The 25,410-nt window shown below is 38.2% G+C and overlaps 1 protein-coding gene across 2 annotated transcripts; it reads left to right on the top strand.

Annotated features, from left to right (window-relative positions):
* Positions 1–253: 253 nt before the first annotated feature.
* Positions 254–23,550, top strand: LOC123875346. Of its 2 annotated transcripts, none has more exons than XM_045921125.1 (5): positions 254–470; positions 13,365–13,494; positions 13,989–14,169; positions 22,322–22,555; positions 23,306–23,550. In XM_045921125.1, the coding sequence occupies exons 2-5, from the start codon at positions 13,402–13,404 to the stop codon at positions 23,395–23,397; spliced, it is 600 nt and encodes a 199-aa protein (XP_045777081.1). In that variant the 5' UTR covers positions 254–470; positions 13,365–13,401; the 3' UTR covers positions 23,398–23,550. The 2 variants fall into 2 exon arrangements, with proteins under 2 accessions (XP_045777081.1, XP_045777080.1); XM_045921124.1 differs by having other exon boundaries at positions 13,365–13,500.
* The last annotated feature ends 1,860 nt before the right edge of the window (positions 23,551–25,410 follow it).

Below are 25,410 nucleotides of genomic sequence, written 5' to 3'. Positions count from 1 at the left end.
AGAGTTCCCATGGGATTTTTGAAAATCTAAATCTGCGCGGACGAAATCGAGGGTATCCGCTCATAGCCTATATTACTGGGCCTAACTTAACAATGAAATTGTTGCACCTACCAAGAAGACCATTGAAATACCTAGATATAACGATCACTGATTAATCACATAAGTATAGCGCTGAAACACTTAAGAGTCGAGGTAATTTTCTTTGGCGCCATTTTCACCATAATCGAATCGACCACTCACCACTTCATGTAACCACTGCGCAACGCGTCAGTCAAATGGCACCGCTTCAATACAACGCACGCGTGGATTGTGCCTAGTCAGTCGTTTGTTTACGTTCAGTTTACACAGATTCGTAGCGGCTCTACGAGATTGTCCCAATAAAATGCTAGTGGTTTTCGCATAGTGGTGAACTTAGTGTCTTTGTGGTGGTATATCAGTGGCGTTAGCCGGACATTTTCGCGAAAAGAGATGTAAGCACTTTTTTTTGTAGTTTATCCCTTGACGGCCGAAATTAAATTATCAATCTATCCGTAATCTTTCAATATCATTAATCAGTACTTAACCACAATGTTATATAATAGTAGTTGATGTCCGCGTGGATTACGGTTTCACAAAAAATCCCACGGGAACTCTTCGATTTTCCGGGATAAGTAGCCTATGTCCTGCCCCGGGATGTACGCTAACTCTGTATCATATTTCATCAAAATCGGTTTAGTGAAAAACTAGCAGACAGACACACTTTCGCATTTATAATATTATATAGTAAGTATGGGTAATATGTCAAAAATTGCATGGTCTTTATAAGGTTCGGTAACTGAAGCTGCCAAAGAGACCCTATTACTAAGCCTCCGCTGTCCGTCTGTCTGTCAGCGGGCTGCATCTCATGAACCATAAAATAAAAAGAGAGTAAAAATTTTCACGATGGTTTCGAACGCGCCCTGGTCTGAGAAGAGACTACAAAATCCTTCCACATAACTTCCAAAGGCGACTAAAATAATTTACCAAGGTAATTTTAAAACAAGGGCCTATTTTCTATAGAACCTAGGTAACTAGGTATCTATCACAATAGTTCTTGTTATCCTCATCTAAGCGATCGCGTGCTACTACCTAAGTTAGAGCCATTCTGAATAAATAAATCACAAATCGAAAGTAAGTCATTGCAAAATAATTGTTGCACTTTCAATAACATCTGAAATGCTCTACTTGTTGTAAAGGACAGTCAGTCTATCTAAGCATTTTAGGGTTCCGTTCCCTAAGAGTGCTAACAAGAGTAAGCTTCCGCTGTCGGTCCGTCTGTCTGTTTGTCTGTCAGCGAAAGATGTCTAAAATAAACGTAATTTTACTGTTGAGGACTTAGGAATTGGCTGTGCCCATTTTGTCAAAAGTATACTGATTATTTCACAATCATCTAAAATGTTGGAATGTGCGAGAGAGAAGAAAACTTAGGTAACCAAAGACCTAGAATTTCGCATCTGAAACTTTGAAAAATTATAAATCGATCTTTTTAGCAATGCTCGCAATAATTAATTTTGCACGAATAATTAAATAAATGTAGATACCTACATTATTTAATATACCTAGATCCTTACCCGCAACCGGAGTTAAATGCAAGCAATATACCTACTTTGTTAATACCTAATTAGAGATTAAAAATAATTTTATGAAGATAAAACATAAAAGAACCTTGCTGTTTTTAAATTGAGTAATCATTATTAATTCTCATGTATAGATGTACCTACCTACACTTCTTAGGGTTAACCATAGACCGGGGTTAACGTTATAATATGTGGTAGAGCTTTATTGCATACAATATTGCATAAAAAAGATTCCGACGAATCGAGAACCTCCTCCTTTTTCGAAGTCGGTTAAAAATGAGTTTTACTTAGGTGTGTACCTACTTATCTAGGTAATTGTTAAAAACCTAAATCCACGCGGATGAAGGCGCGGGCTCGTTGATAAAATAAAACCAGAAACTGCGTCAGGCAAAAAAGGATTACGCAAAGGATTAAAAGATAACAATGATCAACGTTTAAACTATCGTGAGTGATTTCCATCAATTCTGTGATCCAGTTGAACGGACTAATGCTGTAACCAAGCTATACCCAGCAGCATTGTGCGTCCGACAGCTGGCAGGACATTTGCATGCAAATTCAAAATGTTCATGTACCTAGATCACAATGCGCTTTGACCTTCACAGCAATGTACAATTTTTAACATATTAAGTTGTTATTTAAAGTATATTTATATTTTAATTAGGTAGGTACCTATTTACGAATAATTAATTAACATTATAATAGAACTGAGGCTGACATTTATTAGGTATAGTTAACTGAGGTTATATTCATTTTTACTGAGTAGGTAAACTAAACGGAAGGCTCTGGGAGCCCATCGTATTATAGGTGACAACCCAAGGAATGACCATTCACTATAAAGTGAACTTTCAATAACTAAACAAAGGGCCACAACATTCAGCTCAGCATTCCTTCATTTCCTTTTAAGGGTTCCGTATCTCCAATGAGAAAAGCCACCTTTCTAATATCACTTCGTTGTCTGTCTGTATGTTTGTCAAGACCCATCAAAGCATTCAAAACCTATACGGCCCTGCCTGTTGATTTTGGCAGGTCTTTAGGTCAAGAAAAGGGAAAAATTCGAAATCCGTGAGAAAATTAAAGTGTTGCAGACACACTTTTGCATCTATAAATTTTAAGTGGAATGGATTCTTAACTATTGTACATGTTTGTTATCAAGGTATTTTTGTTTAAGACAACGTCATGAATATTTTTATTCACTTATCTTTTAATCTCTATTCTCAATAATATAAATATCAGTTAAACTACCACGTCGTAAACCACTGAAACCAGTTTGCAAGTGTTCACGGTGTTCACATAAATCTTTTCCGCGATTTGCTTTGCTGATTTACCAAAATGATACTAGGTATAACTATATAGACGGTGGTTTTTACAAAAAGCGAAATTGGTAATTTTGGTTTTTGAACACCTCACCAATCTTCGTAATCCACATAAAAACTGATAATGATAATAATCTACGTGAATCGCTATAAATATCAAACGAAACGAATAAATAAGAAACTGAAAAGGCCTCGTTAGTCTGGATGACAGTGTCAGGAAAGTCTGCGTCGTGCTCGCCACTCACTTCCTGCCAAATATCTGCGCTGATAATAATTCTCCCACTGCCCAAGTTCAAGGTCAGGGACCTTTTTACTTGACACCGACTGTATCTTTTGAGAGGAATAGCCGCAAGTCGATGAGTAACGTCTTTGCGTGACAATTGCCCAGTTTAGCAGCTGTCTTGTGCAATTAGTTTTGCACTTCACTGGATTTCAACCCGCATGTCTAACAAGCAAGACAATTTTTTTTAAATTAGTAATTAGGTACGGTTTTGCAAGGAAAATAGTAATTTGAATTTACTTATGTATTTAAGTAGTTTTAGGGTTCCGTACCTCAAAGGAAAAACGGAACCCTTATAGGATCACTTTGTTGTCTGTCTGTCCGTCTGTCCGTCCGTCCGTCCATCGTGTCTGTCTAGAAAACTTATAGGGTACTTCTCGTCTCGGCAGGTAGGTAGGTCTTATAGCACAAGTAAAGGAATAAATCCCAAAACCGTGAATTTGTGGTGACATCATTAAAAAAAATTACCTGGGCTTAATTAGGCTTTACCTGAATATTCTGAAACAAATTTTTATTTATTTGTATTCATGATCTTTCTTTCTATTATATACTATCTTTGGGTGTCTTTTCAACAAGAGTAATAGATACGTATAAATTATAATCAGGGGCGGATCTACTTAAAGGCTTTTTGGGCTGCAACCCAGGGCCCCGCGAATACAGAGGGCCCCCAACCGAACTGAAACCAATAAATGATATTGTCAATAATAAGAATTATCTAGAATTTAAAAAAATCCGATCATAAGGTTGGCAACACTACGATCAATCAACCCGTGTTTCAAACAGAAAACAGTTTCTTGTCAAAATGGCAATTAGTATGCAATTAGTTGAGTAATTAGGTAGGGCCCCTAAGCAGTATTAGCCCAGGGCCCCACAAATTCAAGATCCGTCCCTGCGTATAATGGTTTACGGTGACATAGTAATAGCTGAGCGCTTGTGCCGCAAGAAGCGTGCCTCATTAGCACACAATGCGCTGGCAACCGCCTGCAAAGTGCAAGCGCCGCATTTCTCACAGGTGACTACCCGCTTTTACCTACTACGACAAAACTATTCAATACAACAAAAATAAAACCGACTTCAAAAACCAAAAACACTAAAAAGTAGAAAATAATTTTTGTTTAGCTACACATGTTATGTACCTAGGTATGAAGTCGAGCGAGCATATTAAAACAAAATTAGAAATCCAAGAGTGAAGCTCGCCCGACTTCATACCTAGGTACATTACATGTGTAGCTAAACAAAAATTATTTTCTACATTTAGTGTTTTTGGTTTTTGAAGTCGGTTTTATTTTTCTTTTGAAAATTTTTTATTTCACAATTTTTAGTGGCCCCACTGTACTATAATATGCTATGCCCAGTTAAAACCCTACTGTTTACTAAGCTATTACACTGATCGCGAGCAATTTGCTCTTATCCATTGAGGAGTTCTGTTCTCCATCTCCGAAGATATTCATCAGATCTTCACCAAATTTATATGGGACCACCTGCGCAGTATACCCTTTCAAACAAAAAAAAAATTTTCCAAATCGGTCCAGGGGTCTTTGAGTAATCGGGGAACACACATAAAAAATAAAAAAAAAAAAAAAAAGATCCCGACTAATTGAGAACCTCCTCCTTTTTTGGAAGTCGGTTAACAAAAATACCTCAACAAAGAATAAAATTAAAAAAAATCAAATAAGTACGGACCTTTTTAAAATTTTATGCTTTGTTGAAGTAAGTTTTTACACTGCTTAAAACAAGTGTAAATTAATTTATAACAGTCCCGACAAGTGAAGGTTACAGTAACTAGAAAAGAGCTTTCATACCACTGAACCGATTTTCTTGGATTATAGCTAAGAACACTCTCGATCAAGCCACCTTTCAAACAAAAAAACTAAATTAAAATCGGTTCATTAGTTTAGGAGCTACGATGTCACGACAGATACCCAGATAAACAGATATACACGTCAAACTTATAACACCCCTCTTTTTGGGTCGGGGGTTAAAAAAGGAGTGTAAATGTGTTCAGGGTTCATGTAAGTATGTAAGTTTAATTAAGAGAAAATTTGCAGACGTACAGGATACGCCTGCAAGTTCTGGGTGGTTGCTCTTTACCAGAACATTCTTAAGCCTGGCGACGACTACAAGGGAAGCTGATGGACGCAGTTTCTTAGTACATAGGAGGCGACTTTCCGCGATTCGATTCGACTCGGCTCAGCGAGCTTAGTGGACGCGGCCCTTTATAGCTACATCGTTGCTCTACCAAAATTTGGTACATATGGCGATACCACTTATGACATGAAACGTAGATATTATGAATTTATTACAAAAGTGATCATTACATTAACTACTAAATGTGCCAATTGTCAGGTAAATTTTAAGTAGAGTCCATTTTCTCGTTCGCGTAAAAAAGGATATCCTCATCAGTTGGTGGCAACAAGATTTCTGCGAGCCACGGAGCCTGCTTCCGTCATTTACTTAATTTCTTTTATAGCCCGCTATAATATACGTCCTGACTCCTGATCTTTGCGTTGTAACGTTGTAAAGTGTTCATATGATATAGATTAACTATTAAAGTCTCCTTCTTCTTCTAGTGCCCTCTCCTATCGGAGGTTGGCAATCATTAAGGCTAACTGGATTTGGTTTACCGCTGCCCTAAACAGTGATCTTAAGAACTGTGACCACTGGTGAAGGTTCTTTAAGCCAGGATGTTCGTCTACGGCCTGGTCTACGTTTGATTTTTCGTGATAAAAAGTAGCCCCAGGTCAATTTCTGAGATGCAAGATAATCTCTGTACAAAACTCCAAGATCGGTTTAACGGATGGGTCGCCGAAAACGTAACAGACAGACACAGTTACGCATTTATAATATTAGTCTGGATTAGTAAAAGGTAGATAGGTACCTACTAAAACCTAATCAATTGGGGAGAGTGGGCGTTGGGAGCGGCTTTTGTCGCTGTTGTCACTAATCGGTCAAGTCAAGATCAAAGACCACTGCATGAGAAAACTGCCGTCTATTGTTTTATACCTATAAATAACTAGCTGATGCCCGCGACTTCGTTCGCGTGGCTGTAGGTTTTTTAAAATTCCCGTGGGAACTTGACTTTCCGGGATAAAAAGTAGCCTATGTGCTAATCCAGGGTATTTATCTCCATTCTAAATTTCGGCCCAATCCGTCCAGTAGTTTTTGCGTGAAGGAGTAACAAACATACACACACACACACACACACACACACACACACACACACACACACACACACACACACACACACACACACACACACACACACACACACACACACACACACACACACACACACACATCCAAACTTTCTCCTTTATAACATTAGTGTGATTAAGTAAGAATGTTTTCTGCAAAAGTAATTTCGATTACTGAATACAAACTTGAACTCATTTTCAAACAAGATGGCCTAAAACTGAGTCCAAAGTTCGTAATTTCAATCAGAACATTACTAATGTTTCAACAACTTTCATTCAGGTTTTTTGCTCCTTATCTCCTGTTGAATGTTTGTTATTAACTGCAATTACACCGTTTTGTATGCCAGGTATACCTACTGGCTACTCCAAAAACATAATATAAACCTCTACAAAGTTGGCTGTGATGCTAATGTCAGTTGACCTAGTTTGGCGGTAGGCCCCACCTGCCCCGATGCCCCTACGTGGTACCTACCGTCGTGGGGTGCTCACTCGGGGTCGACGACCTGTCTGAAGGTCAACGAACGATTAGGTACTGAATACGATAATTACAATTACTTGAACACATGATTACGTTTTAATTGTTGTTTAGTCATTTTCAAATTGATTTTTATAACATTTAGTTGTTGAAATGAGGTTCGAGACAAAGTAGCGTTTTTCGGGATCATCTAAGCAAGTTATCTATTACCAATATTAATAAAACCCTTGGATTTTTTAATGATTTAAGGGTTCGTGCACATATCTATATAATAATATGTGAGTTTCTTTATTCCACAATTAGGGAAGTTATGTTTTTAATTTGTATACTTATGTAAATTGATGTAATAAAATTAATTCGTAACCTATAGTTACATATATCATGACTATATTCTATGTTACATATTTTAAATTGCATAATGTCACTAATTGAACACGAATACCATATAGGTAAGTAGGTACTAAGACAGGAAAAAAGGAAGCAAACCACGTTGAGAAAGTTGTTTGAATAATGAGTGTTTACTGAACAGCTGACACACCTTATGCTCGCTCAACCGAGAATATTACTAGTATTGTAATAATGAGTGCACTGATCAATACGCATCCAATTACATCGCGTTCCGCTCGCATAATTATTGAATAAACTAGCTGAATCGCCCCGACTTCGCTCGGGTAGGATTTTTGAAAATCCTTTTTTAGTGGGGGTCTAAGTTAGAGAAATATATTTCTTGGCAAAATTCAAAGGAGTACAAAAATGTTGACAAGAAAACCATTGGCAGTCCAAATGTCAATTTGCGGTGTTAATATTAAGATATAAATTATTTAAACACATTTTTACAGGATCCCTATGAATGCGATGACAGCTTGAAGGTGGTCGAAAAATACAGCTTATAAAACTGTATGGTTCCATTTACCGAGCCTAGCAAAGAACTGGCCATTTTTGATATCAGTACTTTTAATGGTCGAAACATTTTGATAGGAACTGACCCTTATTTTTCACATGGAATGTTTTTGTTTGGGTCTTCAATTACATGCCAATTGTCACCTAAGATGCAGTATAAATAAGGGCTCAATACTCTGTTTCTTAACCTAGTTTTAGGTTTTGAAAATGTAAAATGGTAAAATGCAATCGTTTTAAATTTCTAGGCAGATAAGTTGCAACTATTACTAGTTACGAGGTCAAACTCCCTCGATTTATTCTGAGTAGACTACCTACCTTTACAAAATGAAACATTCAGTTTCTTCACATAAAGAGGCTCCCTTATCAAAAGGTAAGCAACCACACTTTAAACAACTTACCTACAGTCCTTATCTCAGCCAAGTTTGTTTGCTGAGACGGTTAGCTTTAGGTATTCCACTGAATAACTTAAAATAGGCTTCAAAGGAATATAGACCTAATGTGGACTATCAAAAGATGTTTACTCTGTGACGGTTGACGGTGCAGCTGTCTTCAGTCTACAGTCTTGCTGATGTGATAGCGGTAGCTTGAATTGAGTGTTTATTTATATTCAAATACCTAGTACTTACCTATTCAACTTAATTGTTAAAGCTTGCGAGAACTTAACACATGAAAAGCTAGAATTATATTAGGTATAACTAGGATATACCTACCTCTGCTCTCCTATAAAATATGAGGACTAGGTCATGATGAAAGGTAGTACTTAAAAGTATTGGATGGATTTGCCAAAGTAACCGCTGACACCACACTGATAATAATTCCTAGCACATTTTGAAAACAGAAGGGGTGGGATTAATTACTCTGGATTGACGTGATGATTTGCAGTAAGTATATTAGATACATTCATTTCATCAACTAACTAGCTAGTTAAGTTCGACGATAAGGTACCTATTATCTGATAAAAAATGTAATGATTGATCTTATTCGACTTGACATTCAAAACAATTTTTGTAGTTCTTACTTCAGTTTACCTCGTCAGTCAATAAAGCCATAATTTGTGCGTGGGTGCTGGTGGGTGCCAAGACCTAACCAGAGTGTTCAACCCATTACCCTACTTAAAGGTCCTATAAAAAGATTGAAAGCACCTTCGGATATAAGTAGTTCACGTCTTAAAAGTTTTCAAAGGGCATTATAATTTTTCGCGCTATTCAATAAATGTGCCCTCAATTCTTTTATCACGATTCCATTCCATTGAACATGAAGCCATTCACTCATGAGTGTACGATTAAAAGTGATGTGAAATATAGTTCAGTAGGTAGGTACTATTTTAAACCCCCGACCCAAAAAGGTGTTATAAGTTTGACGTGTGTATCTGTGTATCTGTCCGTGGCATCGTAGCTCCTAAACGAATGAACCGATTTAAATTTAGTTTTTCTTTGTGTGAAAGGTGGCTTGATCGAGAGTGTTCTTAGCTATAATCGAAGAAAATCGGTTCTGCCGTTTGAAAGTTATCAGCTCTTTTCTAGTTTTCTTATAGAGGTTTTTGGGTCGGGGGTTTTTTAAATTTTGAGTTATATGTTGTCGGACCATCTATTGTAGTCCTACTGTAACGTACATAACTACTCTTAACTCTATGTACTTGATGATAATATTTGTCTGAAATATGAATGCGGCTTACGGAAGCTGGACTCAAGTTTCAAAGTGAATAGATGCGATCAAAGCAGACACGTTCATATTACATGGCGTATAAAATTCGTTCTCGGTGATAAGACAGAAGCTACAAAACGTATGAGATTAGAAGAGATAGCGCTCTACAAACGTTTTTACCCAACTGTGGCGATACCTAAAGGAAGGTTATGTGTTTGACCCCTGTGTGTATCTGTACAAGTCAAAGGTGCATCCGTAGGATCGAACCCCGTTTAAAGATTATTTATTATTTTTGGAGAGGTTTGCATTAGTAGAATAGCATTTCCAGAGTATCTGCAGTGCAAAAACTGTTATTATATTTTGTTAGTAACGTATTTTTAACCCCCGACCCAAAAAGAGGGGTGTTATAAGTTTGACGTGTGTATCTGTGTATCTGTGTATCTGTGTATCTGTCTGTGGCATCGTAGCGCCTAAACGAATGAACCGATTTTAATTTAGTTTTTTTTGTTTGAAAGGTGGCTTGATCGAGAGTGTTCTTAGCTATAATCCAAAAAAATTGGTTCAGCCGTTTGAGAGTTATCAGCTCTTTTCTAGTTTTCTTGTAGAAAAGAAGGTTAGATAACCGTTAGGTTCTTAATATTATGTCAATTGACAAATGTCAAGCTGTCAAGATAGACGTTGCCTAGATATACATTATTATTTATTTGAAAATGATGTTTTGGAAAACTCAGATACTTTGGATCCAAGTCCAAGTTAACTAGTCCAAGTTATTTAATCCAAGAAAATCGGTTCAGCCGTTTGAAAGTTATCAGCTCTTTTCTAGTTACTGTAACATTCACTGGTGTTGAAAATTTTTAATTTACACTTGTTATGGTAGGTTTTATTTCCATGACACTTTTCCAACATGCAATATTGAATTATCACGTATCTTTACGTCATGAATTATGACGTAAAGTCATTAATTTCCGTAATATGCAAAATGGAGTTTTCATGGAGGAAATTTAACAATGCATCTCGTGCATAATTTGCATTTTAGGTTTTTAAAAATCCCTTAGGAACTCTTTGGTTTTTCGGGATGAAAAGTAGATTATTTTACTCTCCGGATCTTTATCTATAACTTTACTCAGATCATAATTATGCAAAAAATCACTTCGATCCGTTGTCTCGTTGCAGCGTGATTGAAGGACCAACAAACACACTCGCATTTATATTGGTAGGTAGTAATAAATGACCACTCCATTGATACAGCAGTTAACACCTCGTCAAAAAGAACATTATTTCTTTGAAACTAAAAAGCTTTTCTATGATTTATAACTAACTACCTAGTACCTACGTAGAATTTTGTAATAAAAGTTCTCTAAAAATACCTATTTCTCAGACCAATATTGCATCTCTTATTCATACCTAGTCATGATTTTATTGTTAGCACATTTAACCATTCACACTTTTTTGCTCACCTTTTCATTTATTAAGTAGGTTCGTAACTAACGCAATCATTTATCTTTAGATTCGATATAAAAAGGTACTTTGGTAAGGTAAATAAACCTAATTAGTTTTTGCAATCAGCAAAATCTGATTTCCCAGTTGTTTTAAATTTATGGGTCTTCGGTTTTGAGGGGTTCCGTACCTCAAAAGGAAAAACAGAACCCTTATAGGATCATTTTGTTGTTTTTCTGTCTGTCGTGTCTATCAAGAAAACCTATAGGGTACTTCCCGTTGACCTAGAATTATAAAATTTCGAAGGTAAGTAGGTCTTATAGCACAAGTAAAGGAAAAGTCCGAAAACCGTGAACTTGTGGTTACATGACAAAAAAAATTAAAATGTGTTTCAATTTTCAAAGTAAGATAACTATAGCAAGTGAAGTATCGTATAAAAAGGCTTTACTTGTAAATTCTAAAACAGATTTTTATTTAGCAAGAAACAGTTAAAAATTATTTTGCTATAATCCGCCAACAGATACATACAGATACAGATACAGATTTATCCTGTTGGCGGATTATAGCAAAATAATTTTTAACTGTTTCTTGCTAAACATGAACTTCCGCAAAGTAACGCCTGATTCTATCCAAGATTTTTATTTATTTTTATGTAAGTAAAGTATAACAGTTTTTGGTTTTTCGTGCAAAATGTCGGAAAAAATAACCGAATACGGTACCCTCGGTACGCGAGTCTGACTCGCACTTGAAGGGTTATTTTTAAAATTAAAGGTAGCCTAAAATTCAAATGTCATCACGAACGACTGTAGGTAATTACAATGCATGTCACGGACCCTCAGTACACGGTAGGGCGATGTGTCAGTGGGTGATGGGATCCAACGGACCCAAAGGGCCGCGTGACATAGGGTCAGTACCGTTATATTATACGTGCAGGCGTTTAGAGGGACAACTGGAGATTTAAGGCTACAAGTAGGTACCGCATTAGAGTGAAAAAGAGGGGAATTCCTTGATTGCCCCCTAAAAATGTCGTGTGTAGGGTCATTCTAGATCAGATACTAGATCGTCTCCTAGATTGACCGGTAGGAGCAGACCACCCTTAATTGCTCCAATCCAGCTGCCTACGAAATCAGCTTTCATGAGTGTCATGAGTAGTAAGCTTGTACAGTAAACGAGCTGTTTGATTCGTCATTACATTATATACATTTGATAGCACGTTTCATTTTCAATTATTGTCCCATTGTTAATATACTTAGGCTCACAATCCAAGCGCTAAATCATCGTGTGGAATCCGCAAAGCCTACTTAGGAATCCGCGATGGTTCCGTATACGATTAAAGGTTGTTTTGTATTCACCACTGCGTCCATTCACCAACCGACCAGCCCGAGGTGAAATCATTGACACTGAACTGAATTATGATTTCCACTAAGTATTATATCTCTCTGTGATTTCAAAATGACTGCCTTTTCTTTAGCTCGTATACTTATTTATTTAATGAAATCAAATCCAAATAATATGTAGACAGATAAAATATGAGCCTGTTGAACATTCTCCTCATCATTAAATTCCGTTGATCTTTGTCTCTAAAGTCATCAGGGTTATTTTAATTTTTAATTTAGTTTGCTGGGCTTCAATCACTTTCAACTGAACAAACTGAACTCTTCATATGCAGTCGTAAGGAATCAATTGATCGAGAACGGTGGAAGGTATAGGTTTCAGGAATCAATTTCAAGGTGTGCTTGGAAATCAGATATGTGCGAATGATTGTAAAGTAAGATTATGTTTATTCGAACGTATGTCATTGAGGATTATGTAATTAGACTTTGTGGTCGTACTGTGAAAGATATCTTGAGTGGTTTTGCAACTCTACAAGTAAGTACAAATAGGGCTAGTTGCCAGATAATATCTTGGGTACAAGCATCTATGCGATGTCCTTAAATACTTATGATACGGCCTCTGGTACCTATAGAAAAAATCTTGCGAAAACCAACACATTTGAGAAAATTCTGGTATTTTTTCCTACCTTCACTGGCATTCCTATACCATCAGTCTGTCATCAACCAGTAGAATAAGTATATTCTTCTTTGTCCTAACGATTTAAAAGGAGCCGTTTTTTAAAGGTGACTCGCGCAGACTATCTCGATTTTTTATTACAGCTGCTCTCTTGCAACAGCCCAGCAACGGTAAATTCGACTTGATCCAATGCTACCTTATGTAAGGACAAAGATGACTTCCATAAATATTTTTAAAGAACAACAAGCATAATTCGCTGTAATCCACCAAAACAGAAAATCTGGATAATGACGATGATAAGAACGTGCAGCATCTGCTGGAGCGGAAGACTGAGTGCTGAATATCGCATGCTGCACGTTGTGTATGGTACGACAGATGTCTGTTTTTCGGATTATAACGAGTTAAGCTTGTTGTCCCTTGTGTATTGTGTACATTCGTAAAGTACCACTGGCTTAGCTATCCAAAAACATGGCCTTCTGATGATGAAGAGAGTGTAACGTATGTTGTTGTTCGCAGCGTGCCCGGCGCGGTGTGGGTGGCGGAGTGCGATGGGATGCGGCGCGCGCTGCTCGCGTGGCTCGTGCGAGCACTCGCGCTCGCGCTGCTGCCACCGGCGAGCGCTGACGTCATCTTCAGAGTGCCTGAAGTTATGGTATGTGGAGAAAGTACCCCTCATCGTCATCAACCATCGCACATTGAGCACAACTCTCCCCTCAAGGATAAGGGTTTAGCTATATTCCACCACTCTCTGGCCAAGTGCGAATTGGCAGACTTCACAAACCTTCGAGAAAATAATGCTCTCAGGCATGCAGGTTTCTTCACAATGTTTTCCTTTACAACTAAAGCAAAAAAACATAGCTCTGAAAAATTAAAGATGTGTGACCGGGATGGAACCCCTGACGTCTTGGGGGCCTTAAGACATGATTGTCGTCAAGCGTACGTAAGCCTAACTTGCAATAAAAAAAAAGATATGCTGTTTTTGTTTCTATCCATGGAGTAAATGCCTAAACTTCTCATTTTGAGAGGAGACCCATGCTCTGTAGTGGGCCAGCGTTGAGTTCACGAGGATAATGATGCCACACAGATGATGGAGTGGAAGATGTTTGAGTGATGTACTTCAGAATTCTAATATATTTTCAGGTACGTCCCATCTCCGGCACGAAGTCAGTAGGCATCGGGCCGTCCAATGTGAGTCGCGCCAATGACTCTGAGCGCTGGAGCGAGCCGGACGTGGTGGTGCAGTACGAGGAGTACTTCGTGGAGCATGACGTCTCCACCGCTGACGCGAGGAAGGCAGCTGCCCTGCTAGAACTGGACGAAAGTAAGCGAATAACAAGGAACCTAACAATCCACCAAAACAGACCAATCAGTATAGTACAACATGTACGCCTAAACTCCCATTACTTAGTCCCAATACGTTGGCTCAGACAAAAGTTACTTGACAGCAAATGGATAATCGTTGGCGGATGGAGTATCTACAAAGCCTGCAAATCAGACAAAAATGAAATACGCCTTCCGTACCTATCATTTTAGGAACTCTAAGAACTGGCCCCTGGCTTGGCCTTTTGCAATGGTAGAGAAAGTACCGCAAATCAAGAAAGCCGCCAACACACAAAGTATTAAGAACACACTCAATGTTTCTTTGTGACACTCATAAGATGTAGAATCCACAGTCCATAATTATTATTACAAAGTTGCAAGACTTTCAATTATGGATTGTAGAGGTTGCTTCTCTAATTCTTAGTAGGAGAGCGAGCGGTGCATATTGTATACTGTACGTTGTACCATACAGATTGATCTTTTTTTGCGGATTGAACTCCCGCAAAGTAACACCTTCTACTGTTAGAGAATTGTTGAAAATTTAGCACCTTTAGCTCGAAGCACCTTTTATCCTTGACGACAATTAAGCCTGATGGAAAGCCTCGATGAGGTCTAGATTTACGCAGGGTGGCATAAAAGATGCCTATTCACCCTCGTTATTCTTTTCAAGAAGGTACTCAAATTATTCGTGACAAAATATACCTACCTCAATGTAAAGTGGAGGATGTAATTGGTGCGCAGTAGGAATGAGGACGGCGGGATTAAAGATACGAATTAACACAATTGTCTCCAAGGTCAGATTTAAATTAATGCTGCGACAACAATAGACTAAACAGTAAAATTAGTGTAACCTCAGCCACCGAGTTACTTGCTGGTTCTTCTCGGTAGGAATTGCATTCCGAATTGGTGATAGATACATTTGATGATTCAAAAATACGTGTAAAATTTTATTTGAATAAAAATCTTTCTATTTCAAACAGTACAACAAATTCCGCATTCCTGTACAAATTTTTTTTTTTTCACGGAATGCTGAGATTTTGCTTATTATCTATTGAATTTAAGCAGTCGTGTATTGAAGCAGTATTTTCTGAGAGTATTTAAAAACGCTTTCTTATGGTTTACACAGACTCAGCTTATTTTAAACCAAATCGAAATCTTTTCATCTTAAAAATAAATAGAGAAACTTGTAAAGAGAAGATGTAAGCTTCCAGAAGTTGTGTACATTCATCCAATTAGTGAGTACAATAGTTTACGAATGAGTCAACTCCGTCATTGTTATTTGTTTAATTATAGTCTATAGAGTTAATTGATTGTAGCTGATTGCTGTCACACCATATTTCTTGTTGTACTGAATGAACTCCAGCACTTTTGCTTTCATGTTTCATACATCATTAGCTAACTATTTCTGGGCTTTGCTCTGACGATTTTTTTAAAATCCTTGTTTATAATAGGAATCCAAACAAAATTTCAAGTTTTAAGTATTTTAAGCTGTCCGTTGATAGGCAGTCTTACATACCCTTTTTTTCGTGGGGAAATCGATGAAAATCTGTTCAGCTGTTTGAGGATTACCAGCTCTTTTCTCAATCGCTATAGGGATATCTGTCATACAATTGATATTTACAAACTGTCACTTGTTCCACTTATGAACGTTAACCTAATACTACTACCAGGGCACCTGCTTCCTTACTTTACTCCTCCATAACTTGGAGTAGATGTTTCGTGTTTGGACTCATTGATTTGGTCTCGTCAAGCAGTTGGCTTGCAGATAGTGACCAGAATCTGGCGATGGAGCAAAAAGGTTGTAACAGTAACTCAGGCCTATGAAACGTACACCGAGGTGCAATTCATAAGTTGGGGGGGGTGATATAAACTTTCGATGTATACTAACTTATTCACTTTCATCATTAATGTACTTTTTCTGCCATGACGTGTTGCGCGAGCGCAGACATAATGTAATGATTTCCCACAGCCCTTGTGTTAGTTATTATTGTATTGTCTACGTCTCTACGGCACTTGACAGGCGTCTACGTTTTTGCGAATATAGTATTTACTTACACTGATTGTCTTGTACTTACTGTAATAAGACATAATACAGTGTTTCCATACTCATGGGTAGGTATTATAAATGCGAAAGTATGTTTGTTTGTTGGTTTGTTAATCACTTACGCCACAAAGGAGCAACGGATTGACATGATTTTTTGCATGGGCGTAGTTAAAGACCTGGAGAGCTACATAAGCTACTTTAATTCCCGGAATATTAAAGTGTTCCTACGTGATTTTAACAACCTAATCCCACGCGGACAAGTCACAGGCATTAACTATGTAGTTCCTTGTAAGCGATAGGTAGGTACTAATTCTTCTATTATTCTCTATTAAAAATTTATTTACTTAAACTGTGGTAGAGCTTGTCTATTTTGAGATGACGCGCCCCACCACCGCAATTTACACATCTAAGTCAACAAAATTATGTAGTGGGGCGCGTCATTTCAAAATAGACAAGCTCTAGAAGTTTACTATCGTGACATCGACTAAATAACAGTGGCATATGCCTTGGAGTGAGCTCATGTACCGAGTTGACAATACACTTATGCAATTACGCGAAGGTGGTGATTAAGGCCTCATCATGGCGGACGTGGATGTGGGCATTCATTTCGCGCGGGAATTAAATTAAATGACTCTTATCATTTTCTCTGAGCGCCGCCGTCGAGGCTAATTAGACTGAAGTGGACAATAAGCGTCAACTGAAGTATCAGCTTACGGCGACTATTGTGGAAGATTCTATAATTTATAAACATTTGTATGAAGAATGTTATTTCAGACTGCTAGTTTAAGTTAAGATATTTTTAATATACCTGAGATAATTCACCATTCATCATATGTCAAAATGAAATAAAATGACATCTTTTGTAACATCTTCCGGAGCACCTTGGAGATCTACCTTACGGGTTATAAAGCATCATAATGTCCTTTCCCATAATTGAAGTTATCCCTGTACTGAACGCCAAAATAGGTTAAACAGAAAAGCCAGACAGAAAACATACCGACAGACACACTTTTGCATTATCATATTAGTTAGGCTGGATTGTAATCTGCCAGCACTTTACGATCAAGAAAAAAAATCATACTTATTAGTTTTTAGTAAGATGTATATACTCGTATGTATTAGTAAGATGTAGATTAGTTATCAGTAAGATGCATAATACGTCCATGGTAAGATGTAGGTAATATGTCATCACAACCAGTCAAACGAATGGGCTGTAAACAAGCAGTCAGACAGGAAATCAGACAGACACACTATCGTATTATTCGTATGGATTATACATGTGATACCATCAAGCTTGGCAAAATAAATAATGGATTCAGCTGCATAAAATAGCAAATCATTTCTGGAGAAAAATGGTAGTTCTGTACAAAGCACATAATGCTCTATATGATGATCATACCAGATAATCTTTGGAAAATCACCATCATTGTGAAGATTAGTCCTTTAGTCCACACCCTGCAATCAGCCCACAATGGCGAGTGTCCTGTGGTAACACGAGTAATTAATAGCCTCACAGTTGCAACCAAGGCTAATAAAGGCTAAAGGAAATTATTCAACGTGTAATGTAGCTGGCTTGGACTTCATGGCGCATATAATGTTATGCTATACCATCTGTTACATAGGTGTAGTATCATTTTCGACTGATTATTTTATAGATCAGGCAAATATTACGAGGACAACGCGCGCCATCTTAGGCTGCATCATCACTTGCCAGCGGGTCTTATTGCAGCCGATTAAAAAGAAAATTCGTTTCAGAAAGTTTGGGTCTTCAAAGATGGTTTTTGTAAAATCGGAGAATATTGTCATTTTTTTTAAATTTAATAATAATTTATTGAACTTAAATACAATAAAAACAAGTTTTCTCTGCACTAGGAAAGACCTGTATTGCAGAGGGTAGTCCGTAGGTCCTCAGGAATACAAAGTTTTCTTTATCTAATATTATTGAGACTAGCTTCAAATGTGTGTGTGTATGTGTGCGCGCGTGTATATGGGTGTGTGTGTGTGTGTGTGTGAATTACAATTGATGCGAATTTTGTTGTATCCATTTCATTGCAATACAACGAAAGCGAGTAAAAGTTGTCAGTTGGTATCTTATTCGTGAATCTTCCGTTGAATACAGGGGAAGGGTGATTTTATCGATCCTCAAGCGAGTCGGAAATATAATCACAAGTGTGAGAAGGGTGCCAAACGCCGCCACTGATGACGTCATCGTTACTATAGCTACTACGACGACTTGAAATCATGACTCATGTGAGTCTTTTATGGTTTTTGCCACCCTGGTGCAGAGGCGAACGCCATAATAAAATCGGGAGCTCGCAGCTACGAAACCGTACCAGGGGAAAATTCTGTATCTCTTGGGTAATTAAATTGGAGTTTTTGTAGAGTAGGTATGTCTTTACACCTTTATAACGAGCTTATATAGCTTAGCTTTTCTAAGAATGGCTGTAAAAATCACGTTATCTATTGGTAAAGTTGCCAACTTTTTCGTTTCTAGCGTCTATATTTTAGCTGTTTTTGCAGGGCTTTTTCTTTCTACGCCATATTATTTCTCATTGCTGAAAGTCCTGACCACGTTCCATTAATCACAATAGTAGAAAAATTTTCAGGAATATAAGTGCGGTGGGTGCCCAGATTTTAGGCAAGTGCGCTCCATCTATGCTGAATCATCACTTGCTGGCAGATCTAATTGCAGCCAAGCACTGTTTAAAAAAATCCTTACGCATGATAATTCCGCATTGTTGTCAACAAAATCAACGGATAGAGTAAGTATAATAAATTTTTATTCAGAAAAACTTTTAGAAGTGGTTCTGAATCGTCAGAATTATTTACCACCGGCTCGAAATGCCGTTCCTATCGAGAAGAGCCAGCAAGAAACTCGACGGTTGCTCTTTAACGAGATACAATAATCGTAGCCCGTTAACTTCACCCTCAGTTTCAGAAAACCCCCTTTTCTAGTGTTAACCGACTTCAAAAAAGGAGGAGGTTCTCAATTCGTCGGAATCTTTTTTTTATACTTATCTATTTATACTTGAAAGTAATATTTCTACAGAACAATCGTTGCATGTCTAGAAGGGAATACCTTGAGCTTATTAATAAACGCTATTAACATTAATTTACAAATCAAGAGATGGATAAGATGAGATGAGCAAAATTTTAACAATAAAGTTGCATCTACTTACTAAATAGGTATGAACTACGATTCAATTTGGGATGAATATAAAAAAAAATCGGTACGTGCATGTTGGAATCGCACGCGAAAGGTTCTGCACTATACCATCGTATAAGAAATTAACACTTTACTTAATTTTTTAAATTTTCAGGACGGTCATTTTGAAATCTTAATTATTTGTTGTAATAGCGCCGGCAATTATACTCTCTCTGAGAAAATTTCAACCTATGGTCCACGAGATATAATCCGCTGACAGACAGACGGACGAACGGCGGGGGCTTTAGTAATAGGATCCCGTTGGCTCGGTTACGGAACCCTAAGAACAACCTAAGTCAAGAGTACATGGTGATAATAATTGAAATTATCTTCCGCTAATTTAATAACATCGAGGACATTTTTTGTCCCCACTGCTGATTGCAAACGGAGACCTTGTCTGTGGCAATTTTCGAGTCTCGAACCGCGCAGTGGTTGCAAATTATAAGGTTTCCGAACGGGGTGAGCAAGGTTGCCGTGACACAGCACTGTGTGACCGTCAAACTATTGTTACACCGGCCTTCCACAATGTCAACATGATTATACTACTTATCTCGTAAACTGATTTGTTAGTGGTTTGTTATTGATACCTGATATTCTTCACTTGGTTACTCGGTAAAAAAAGATCCCTGCAAACATTGTAATAAGCCACCCGTGCGAAGCGGGGCGGGTCGCTAGTGTCTTATAAATTCACAATTCGACAGTCAAAAGTTTACGATGGTAGGCACCCAATTCGAATAAATCATTTGATTTGGAGTGAATTAATTTTATCACAAATTAGATATATTATAATTTGATTTCTATGGGATGATCCTACTAATATGATAAACGCGAAAGTTTTTAAATATATTGTATGGATAGATGTTTGATACTCTTTCTAAAAAACTAATAAGATGGATTTGGCTGAAAGGAATTGAAACAGATTACGCCCTGGATTAACACACAGGCTACTTTTGATCCCGGAAAATCAATGAGTTTCCACGGGATTTTTAAAAACCTATATCCACGGGAACGAAGTCGCAGGCATCAGCTAGTTTTATAATATGGTGGCTGAATGGTGCCATTTACAAATCTGAAAATCTTTTGAGTCGGATTTTTCGCAGGTCAGTCGTGTTTTTTAATAATTATTTTTATTATCTTCTACTTCTGTGTCTACCATAAATAAACATTGGAGAAACTACAGTTAAGTAAGGTTTTCATTAAAAAAATGTTCATGGACTTTTTTATACATTTCATGCACGAGTGGACGCTTTTAGCAAGAAATCAGGCAGCCTTCGATTTGCAGTTGTCACGTAGCGTACCTATTATTATTTTTTTGCTTTTAACAGAACAAAAGCAAAAGGCGCTATTAATAACAGCAAGTATATCTAAATCTATCTATCTATGCCTGTGATCTATGCATACAAAAAAACTTGTCCTGACTGACTGACTGATCTATGATAAAAACTTGAAATTTCGAAAATAGGATCTTTTTATAATTTCGGCAATTGGCGCTCACTAAGAAAGTCCGTCATTTTTCAAGTTATCAAAATTGGTATTTGGGCTTTCGGGCAAAAAATATGGAGAATACGTGTTTCAGGAATTTTGGACATTGCACCTCTCTCCGATTTTCAAAAATTCTACTCAAGTGAAGCCGGGAAATTCATGTCCTTAAAGCATAATAGGTATATATTTTTAAGCAATAAGTACCTAACTACCTATTCGATTTTTTCTCCTTAATCTATATTCTCGTTCAGCCAAGCAGAACCGCGAAAGAAAAAACATTCAACTAAGTATTCTTATTTTCTCTTGTTTAGGCATAATTTTCACGCTCAGGCGTACCCGAGGCATTCAGTAGCTCGATACCGTAAAACCTGCATCAATTATTATTACAATCGCAATCGTTGTGATTGGCTTAATTAATGCTACTCTTGTTGCAACAATACATTGTAGCCAATAGTGAGCGAGCGTCAACCAATCAGAGGCGATTGCGATCGTGACATTGTAATGGTCATTTTACCGCAATCGACCGAATATCATCTTCAACATTGTCTTGAGTGGGACGACCTCCAGCCCGCTGGACCGATGACCTGAAGAAGGTGGCAGGGAGCGGGTGGATGAGGAAGGCGGAGGACAGTGTTTGGTGGCGCGCTCTTGGAAAGGCCAATGTCCAGCAGTGGACGCTTACGGGCTGATGGAATGAAATGGAAAAATTCACTGCGATGACACCTGTGCCAAATCACGCAAATAATTATGCGTGTAAGTGATCAGTCGCAGGCATTGTTCTCGAGCCACTAGTGTCGTTACACAATCGATATGCCATCCTTATGTCATTAGAATGCGTTGCGAAGAAGTCCGCGCGTCCGGCTGACCAGAATATCTAATGAGAAACAGTATACGTAACTAAGTTTAGTTTCGCTCTTTTACTTACTTTTTAGGGTTCCGTACCTGAATGGTGCCAACGGAACCCTATTATTGAGACTCTGATGTGACACTGCATAATATACCTGCCAATAGATAATAACAACCTGATGAACAATAATATCACCAACATTGGTGCCCTTAATTTATTCGACAACACCTAAATCGAAGACAAACTTTATAGGCATATGTGTAGTGTAGATTCGTAAACGCTCCGTTAATGCGATTCAGATTTGCGTGTTCTACTTGAGCTTCAACTGTGACATACTGGTTCTGCCATCTAGTGACAGATTGGTGAGTGGCGACTGGCTTAGGTTCGGTATTGAGGTCAGCTGTTGATCGATGTCTTGGTAATGAGTTAGAAGCGCCCTCTATTTGTGACTGCGGAGACTGCCACAGTTTTAAGTATCGGAACTAGTAACCAAGGTTATTATGAATGTGTAAAGAATGTCTAAGTTAATTTTGCCAACACTTAGTACTAACACCTGGTCATTCTCTACTTTTCAGTTCCAGCAACAAGAGTAGGCTGCGGCGTTTGTTCCCAACGAGAGATGGAGTACTGCGAGACCAGAGTCCTGGCGGATCACTGCTGCTGTGAGCGGCAGTTCCTGCCCGAGCCCTTCCCGTGGTTGCCGCACACTTGCTACGTGGGCCCGCACCGCTGCCGCCCGCTGGCTCACGACTGCGTGCGCTACGTGCGGCTCCGAGACTGCTGCTGCTACAAGAAGCTGGCTGAGCGATGTGAGTAACATTGCCACTGCCACTGCTGCTATGAGCAGTAGCTCCTGCTGAGCCCTCCCCTTGGCTGCCGCACACTTGATGCATAGGAAAATGATGCCTGAATCACACTAACGAAGTGTTAATCCCAAAAGTCAATGTACAGGCGGTAATTAGAACGCTGGAGGTCAATGAACGTTGTGTAGATAGGGGCCACGAGTTCAATGCTTTGTCGTAGGTAGGCCATTGACCCCCAGATTTACACGCTACATTTCGTGTTTAAAAAACACTAAATCACTAAAACTCCGACAATAAGGCAAGTGATTATTGGTATTGGGTTGTGATTAGGTAGTATGATAATAGCGCTAAGTTTTTGCTAGCGTTCTAATTACACCCTGGATACAAGTTGCAAGATATATTGGACCAGCTGGGCACCCGCCCGGGGGAAGATTCCTATTGTGACCGTCGATGGAACAGGACTATCTAAAATGTTATGTTGTTAGGGTTCCGTACCTCAAAAGAAAAAACGGAACCCTTATAGGATCACTTTGTTGTCTGTCTGTCTGTCTGTCTGTCCGTCCGTCGTGTCTGTCAAGAAACCTATAGGGTACTTCCCGTTGACCTAGAATTATGAAATTTGGCAGGTAGGTAGGTCTAGCACAAGTAAAGGAATAAATCTGAAAACCGTGAATTTGTGGTTCTGTCAAAGGAAAAAAATGGATGTGCATCTCCCACTAATCCTCGCCTAAGTAATTGTCTCGTATTGTCTTCCAGGGAAGAGCATCCTATCGAAGTCGTCGCGAGTGAGCGTGGGCGGCGCGTCTCTGCTGCTGCTGTCGATGCTGCTGCTCGTGGCGCACCTGTGACCCGCGCCCCCCGCGCGCCGCCTCGCCCCGCTCCCCGCTGTCGTCTGACGCGACTACACTCCGATGCTGCTATACCACAACCAGGGACTATGGATTTAAGCTTACTTCGTGGTTTAACGACATTTTATATTATAAATAACGGGTAATCAAGGACTATGGGTTTGATAAAACTGCCAAACCTTCCAAACTAGCCCGCTTCCACCTGCAGAAAGAAGTCAAGGCAAGGAAGAATGGGCTTTTATCTGAATAAAAAATTACCATCAGCAAGTTATGTGGCAATTTCGGTTTTTTTAATTGAAAATGTTACATGAAACCTTAAAGTTAGCCTTATCGAATAACTGTACAAATCATGTTCGCGTGGAATGGAGCCACACTGGCTACATTTCCGCGCTGGACAGCCGGGCTGATCCTTTGCGCAAAAAGTGAGCCAAGCCTTCTGTCACCAGATAACGATATTAATCGCTGTAAAATGTCTCGTAATATTTTAAAGTAGTTTGGGGAAGAAGTGTCCTCATTCATGCAAATAGTTAAAATATTCAAGTAAATAGGTAAAGCTGTGACTGTTACCTATATCTCTATTGTTTCTTATTGTCCTGATATGATTCCAAAAATAATAATCGAATGGAACCAAATTATTTACTTTTAAGTTAAGAAAAATTGTTTTATTTATTGTTAGTTCGACGCCAAAGGTGCATAGTGTTAAGTTACCAATTCTCGGCCACCCATCAAATGTGGGCCTTTCCAGTTCAAAAATATGATAAACGGTACCTAATCAGTATTCATGTTGTAAATAACTATGAATTGTACTATGTGTTGAAATTTACAAGAGTGTAAAGTATAGTTTTTACTGTAATATTATATTTTTACAATTTAGTTTACACTACAGAGCATTTAATGAAATTCTTATATAAATTGTCAATTCTAGAGGTTATTGTGGAACGTAGTTGCAATCATAATTATTATTAATTTCTTTGAACTTTATTAAAATCCCGTGATAACAACAATATTCTTAAATGTTAAAATTAAAGTTGATTGCAATTGCATTTTACGATAAGTATTTTGTCAAAAAGCTTTACCATAGTATGTTTACGTATATTTACATAAACTATTTTATTACTTAGATGTCATTAATTATATTACAGTAACCAATCGTGATGAAATCTCAAATATATAAATAGATTATTTATTTATTGATATTATTGTGAAATGTGAACAATAAAGTGAATACTATTGTAGAAAATATCTGTCTGTATAGGTACATTGCTGTTTTATTTATTTGTAAAGACCCTTGATAAAATATAAACCTTTGAAATTTTTAATTAGTCTATAATTATGATATATTAATTGCAGTTTCGAATGAATAGTTTGGTCACGAGACCATAAAGCTGTGCGCCCACAGGCGAAGAATTTTTATTCACAAACTTCAAATGCGTTAGAAAACTACAACCTGATGTGCGACGTATTATGTATTTTTTGAATGGATCTATCAATTGATGGGAACCCCATTAAAATCCGTTTCGTAGTTTAAAAGATTTAAACACACAGAGACAGAAAACTGGAAGCGATTTAGTTTTCTCCTTCTTTCTTCTCTCTGGGCTGGTAATCGCACTTAAAAGTTTCCATCTGTTGTGCGTGCGTTGCCCCTCGTCGCCGAAGTCTTCTCTCCAGCCATCCAAGCTCGCTCCAGAAGCCGAGTAGACCGCCCAGGTTGCCGAGGGCTTCATGAAGTGAGTTTGGAGATAACTAAATAGCGCTCTCGATGTTCTGCCACGCTCGTGCACTCCAGGAGCACGTGTGTCGGTGTTTCATCGACCTCCATGCAGGCCCAGCACAGAGGACTGTCGGTGACACCTATAACGAAAAGGTGTTTGTTTAGTGGGCTATGCCCTGTTATGAGTCCCACAACCTTCCTAAGTTTACCTCTGTCAAGGCGGAGTAGTTTGTTACTTTGTCGTTGGTCTATGTTAAGGAAAGTCTTTTTGGCTTGCCTGCAGTTAGTTGTTTGCGCATAAT

Source organism: Maniola jurtina, chromosome 19 (assembly GCF_905333055.1).
Source record: "Maniola jurtina chromosome 19, ilManJurt1.1, whole genome shotgun sequence".
Lineage (NCBI taxonomy): Eukaryota > Metazoa > Arthropoda > Insecta > Lepidoptera > Nymphalidae > Maniola > Maniola jurtina.
This window is presented reverse-complemented; position numbering and strand designations above follow the sequence as displayed.